Source organism: Eimeria necatrix, genomic scaffold (genome assembly GCF_000499385.1).
Source record: "Eimeria necatrix Houghton genomic scaffold, Enh_scaff441, whole genome shotgun sequence".
Classification (NCBI taxonomy): domain Eukaryota; phylum Apicomplexa; class Conoidasida; order Eucoccidiorida; family Eimeriidae; genus Eimeria; species Eimeria necatrix.
Window position 1 is genome coordinate 15,024 of NW_013654806.1, and position 5,000 is coordinate 20,023.

Consider the following 5,000-nt stretch of genomic DNA (forward strand, 5'->3'; position numbering starts at 1 on the left):
CCCGCAGCAGCCCTGGGGGCCCCCCCCGGGTTGGGGGCCCCCTCGGGGGCCCCCCAGCTGGGGCCCCCCCCGCAGCTGGGGGCCCCCCCGCAGCTGGGGGGGCCCCCCCTGGGCGCGGGGGGCCTCCTGGCGGGGGGCCCCCTGGGGGGCCCCCTGGGGGGCCCCCCCGCCCCGCTGGGCCAGCTGGGGGCCCCCCTGGGGGCCCCCCAAATGGCGTACACGGAGGCGTTTATGTTTCCTTTGGAGTGTCTCGGGAGAAACGGGCGAATATCTCGGAGGTATGGTTTGCTGCTGGGGTGTGGGCGGGGTGTACGTACAGCTGACTTCCTGGGGGAGAGCAGCAGCAGCAGCAGCAGCTGCAGCAGCAGCAGCAGCTGCAGCAGCAGCAGCAGCAGCAGCTGCTGCAGCAACTCTACCGCTGCAAAGCAGCAATTGTTGATGCACTCTCTCATGTGTCTCCAAAGAAAACAGCACAAATGAGGGCCTGGGCCCTCGCGGGCTGTTTGGAGACAACCCTGAGGGAGCTCGGCATCCAGGCCTTCCAGGTGAGGGTTTAGGGTTTAGGGTTTAGGGTTTAGGGTTTAGGGTTTAGGGTTTAGGGTTTGGCGCGGAGGCGCTGGGGTCGCTGTTTCCGCGGGAATTGGACGGAACTTGGACCAAACAAACGAGCTGATTAATTTAATTAATTTAATTTAATTTAATTTAATTTAATTAATTTAATTAAATTAATTATTTATTTATTTATTTATTTATTTATTTATTTCAGGTCGAAGAAATCAAAAGCGGCAGCTTCGAGGGTTTCCCCCAACCCACTCTCACCGACGACGACCAGCCAGCAGCCCAAATTCTGCGGAGGGTTACAGACCCTTTCAGCAGCAGCAGCAAGAGCAGCAGCAGCAGCAAATACATCCACTAGCAGCAGCAGCAGCAGCAGCAGCAGCAGCAGCAGCAGCAGCAGCGCGTGGCGTGTCGCGGTCGCACCGAACTCGGTGCGAGCAGCAGCAGCGAAAGCAGCAGCAGCAGCAGCAGCAGCACAAGCAACTGCAGCAGCGGCGAGAGCAGCTGCAGTTGCTGCAGCAGCAGCAGCAGCAGCAGCAGCAGCACACTCGCGGGGCCAAAACTCTTTTTGTGTCTCTTTCGGGGCTTTGCTGCCCGCAGTGCTGCTGCATGCGCTGCAGCGGCAAATAAGGCCGTGAGGGTTTTTTAGGTTTAGGGTTTAGGGTTTAGGGTTTAGGGTTTGTCGAGCGGCAGCGAAGGAACCCCCTTTCAAGTGCCATTTTCCGATGTGAGCTCTGCGCGTGGAAACCCTAAACCCTAAACCCTAAACCCTAAACCCTAGTTTTTTGGAAACCCTAGGGAGAAAGCAACTGCTGAGGTGTACAGACACTTGCTGCCAAACCCTAGGGAGGTTTTGTTGCTTTTCGCTTTTGGTATTTTTAAATTTCTTTTCTAGATTTGCTTCTTTCTTCCGCGGAATCATTAGGGTTTAGGGTTTAGGGTTTAGGGTTTAGGGTTTAGGGTTTTGAGTTCGGTTGGCAACACAGGGCCGCAAAGGCTGTTTGCGGCCCTGCACATGCCCTAGGCAGCAAGCGGGCGAGTTGCTGCTGCTGTTGCTGCTGCTGCTGCTGTTGTTGCTGCTGCTTTTGCTGCTGTTGTTGCTGCTGCTGTTGCTGCTGCTGTTGCTGCTGCAGCAGCTTCTGCTGTTGCTGCTGCAGCTCTTGCTGTTGCTGCTGCAGCAGCTTCTGCAGTTGCTGCTGCAGCTCTTGCTGCAGCTGCAGCAGCAGCAGCGGCTGCTGCTGCTAAGGCCCAGGGAGTCAAAGCAACCCTTTTAACCAGCTGCGCGAGGAGACTTCGCGTTTAGGGTTTAGGGTTTAGGGTTTAGGGTTTAGGGTTTAGGGTTTGTTTTCGAGCTTCCGGTGGTATCTGCGCACCACGTGTCTGTCTCCGTCATTCTTCAAGATGCAATACTGCAGCAGACCAAAACCCTAAACCCTAAACCCTCGGCTGCTAGAGACCCTAAACCCTAATGTCTGGGCTCCAAACCCTAAACCCTAAACCCTGAACCCTCGAGTCACTCGCTGCTCAAGCCGCCCCGGCCAGCGCTTAGAACCCCCAAACCCTAAACCCTAATAAACCCTAAACCCTAAACCCTAAACCCTAAACCCTCGCCGACCTGCGCCAAAGTAAGGGGCCCCTTTTCCTTTCCCTGTGGATCTTCAGTAAGCAAAATCCGCGTCATGTATAGTGTCCCTGCGGCACCCCCAAACCCTAAACCCTAAACCCTAAACCCTAAACCCTAAACCCTAACGGTTTCCCGGAGCAGCACCGCATTCCCTTCGCCGCTGCTTCCTCGCCCCGCACCCTCCAGCGCCCAACGCCCCGAGTCTCGGGTCTAGGGTTTAGGGTCTAGGGTTTAGGGTTTAGGGTTTAGGGTTTAGGGTTTAGGGTTTAGGGTTTAGGGTTTGGGACCTCGACTCATTTGATACTTCACAAACAAAATCCCGTCAATCTCCGCAGCCAAAAAGTTCCCTTCGGTGCAGCCTGGAGTTATATGCCGCAGCGGCGCATGCGGCACGACTTCCTCCAGCTGCGCGCAATTAGGGTTTAGGGTTTAGGGTTTAGGGTTTAGGGTTTAGGGTTTAGGGTTTGGGGTTTAGGGTTTGGGGTTTAGGGTGGCTTGGGGTTTGGGCTTGGGGTTTGGGGTTTCTGCGCAGGGGAGGGGCGTTCAAACTTGAGACGCTGCCGGCTACGGGAGCAGCCTAGGGTTTAGGGTTTAGGGTTTAGGGTTTAGGGTTTAGGGTTTAGGGTTTAGGGTTTACGGGGACGTGGGGCTTGGGAATCCCATCGAAGAGAATGTGGCGGGGGCAATCGGCGCGGAGGGCTGAGTGGGAAATGAGGGTTAGGGTGGGGGCTGAGGGTTGAGGGTTTGAGGGTTTAGGGTTTGAGGGTTTAGGGTTTGAGGGTTTAGGGTTTGAGGGTTTAGGGTTTGGGGTTTCGTAGACCAGCCGAAACCGCGGCGCGTTCAAATGCAGCAGCAACTCCCAAGCAGCTCCATCATGAATATCAATTCCGAAGAACTCCACTATATCCGTCATGCCGTCAGATCTGCGCAAAACCCTAAACCCTAAACCCTAAACCCTAAACCCTAAACCCTAGGGTCTGCGGTTCCTGCGCAAGAAGCTCTTCGTGAGAAGCTCAGAGATGTGCGAATGACGCGACAGCTCTTGGCTTTCGCAGTCTGGAGCCAACGACTTAGGGTTTGGGGTTTAGGGTTTGGGGTTTAGGGTTTAGGGTTTAGGGTTTGGGGGTTAGGGTTTAGGGTTTGTGGTGACCACTGGTCTCACCGCTGGTCCTCCGTAATGATCCATTCGCCGTTGAGCCCTTCATTGTCTTTGCAGTGGTAAGCCAGAAGTTCTTCAGGTAGTTCTCCTGCAGCAAACCCTAAACCCTAAACCCTAAACCCTAAACCCCAAACCCCAAACCCTAAACCCTAAACCCTAAACCCTCGCTTTCTTCAAGCAGAGCAGCAAAGGCAAAACCCTCACCTTCTTTGAATTCTTGTCTGAGTGACTCCATTTGATCCATTTTCGCTGTAGAAGAAATCCTTTTTAATTTTCTGAAACGCGGGTTTAGGGTTTAGGGTTTAGGGTTTAGGGTTTAGGGTTTAGGGTTTGGCTCCCGCCGGTTCCTTGGCCGCTTCCAGGAAATGGAAACACCAATAGAGGGTTTGAGGGTTTTTTAGTGAAGTTAAATAACTCCGAAAATAAGAGAAAAACAAAATAGCGACTAACACGCAAATGTGGCGTGTGCTCAGGTGTACATACACCTCACGCCGCCGCGCCTTCTGGCCTTCCTTCCGGCGAAATTCTCCGTTTAAAGTTCTTTTGGAGTTAATTTTTGATTTTGAATTCAACTAAAAGGTCGAATTGGCTTTTTGGCGAGCCGCAGAAGGTCAATTTGGCCTGAAATCCACCGAGCGGCGGTGAGTCGCCTGAGCCAGGTGTCTGCCCGCCTCGCGGCGCCCGCAGAGGGAAAACGGGAACAAAACGCGAGAAATAAGTTCGAAATGTCTTTTTAAATTAATTTAAAACTCTTTTTAAATTAAATTGTCGAAAAATTCCGCCAAAGTTTTCCATTTTATGAAACTTTCCCTCTCCGCCCGCAGCCGCTGCGCGTGGCGATAAGCGAGGTGTACGTACACCCCAAAAACCGCGCTCAAAACTGGAAATAAAACAAAACCACCATTTCAGAAACTTTTAATTCTTTTGAGGACTTTTTGATGAAATAACTTTCAGTTCCGGGATTATTGAGACACTTCCACTCACTGCTTGGCCCTCAGCAGCAAACTGGAGAAAAAATAACAACAACCCCACCAAGTTGCAGCAAATCTGCCCGTATAGTAATTTGCTGCTGCTGCTGCTGCTGCTGCTGCTGCTGCGTTGCTGCTGCGGCTTGCGCTGCTGCTGCTGCCACTGCTGGTGTCGCAGCTGCTGCTGCCGCTGCTACTGTTGCTGCTGCTGATGTCGCTGCTGCTGCTGCTGCTGCTGCTAATGCTGCTGCTGCTGTTCTTGTTGCTGTTGCTGCTGCTGGTGTTGCCGCTGCTGCTGCTGCTGCTGCTGCTGCTGCGCGTCGCAGCGGGTCTGCAGAGCCGTAGAGCTCAATCCCAACAGCAGCAACAGCAGCAGCTGCAGCAGCAACAGCAGCAGCTGCAGCAGCAAAAGCTCCCAGTTGAAGCGGCTGCAGAAGCAGCAGAAGCAGCAGCAACAGTAGCAGCAGCAGCAGAAGCGGCAGCAGCAGCAGCAGAAGCAGCAGCAACAGTAGCAGCAGCAGCAGAAGCAGCAGCAGAGAGAATGAAAAGGGATTTATGCTGCTCGTACTCTATTTTCCTCAGAGCAGCAGCATAAGTGGTTTGGAAGCGCAGTTCTAAACCCTCAAACCCTAAACCCTAAACCCTAAACCCTAAACCCTGTGCTGCTGAAAATAAAGAAGCCAGATCTTTG

The 5,000-nt window shown here is 53.5% G+C and overlaps 3 protein-coding genes across 3 annotated transcripts in view; 2 read left to right on the plus strand and 1 right to left on the minus strand.

Moving 5' to 3' along the window:
• ENH_00054390 (hypothetical protein, conserved) overlaps window positions 1-1,188 on the plus strand; it is a gene marked incomplete at both ends in the record, with an annotated part of 2,680 nt that extends 1,492 nt beyond the window's left edge. The window contains 2 exons of the mRNA XM_013583812.1: window positions 8-278; window positions 864-1,188. Coding sequence (XP_013439266.1) covers window positions 8-278; window positions 864-1,188 — 596 coding nt within the window. The remainder of the gene's footprint in view (window positions 1-7; window positions 279-863) is intronic.
• A 78-nt stretch (window positions 1,189-1,266) lies between these two features.
• ENH_00054400 (hypothetical protein, conserved) lies at window positions 1,267-3,585 on the minus strand (the record flags this gene model as incomplete). The annotated part of the gene is made up of 8 exons (XM_013583813.1): window positions 1,267-1,307; window positions 1,574-1,766; window positions 1,932-1,967; window positions 2,174-2,250; window positions 2,470-2,587; window positions 3,003-3,105; window positions 3,345-3,429; window positions 3,546-3,585. The coding sequence occupies 8 exons, from the start codon at window positions 3,583-3,585 to the stop codon at window positions 1,267-1,269; spliced, it is 693 nt and encodes a 230-aa protein (XP_013439267.1).
• Window positions 3,586-3,706: 121 nt separating this feature from the next.
• ENH_00054410 (hypothetical protein) lies at window positions 3,707-4,904 on the plus strand (the record flags this gene model as incomplete). Its single annotated transcript, XM_013583814.1, has 2 exons — window positions 3,707-3,725; window positions 4,636-4,904. 2 exons carry the CDS (start codon window positions 3,707-3,709, stop codon window positions 4,902-4,904), a joined length of 288 nt encoding a protein of 95 aa, XP_013439268.1.
• Window positions 4,905-5,000: the final 96 nt, after the last annotated feature.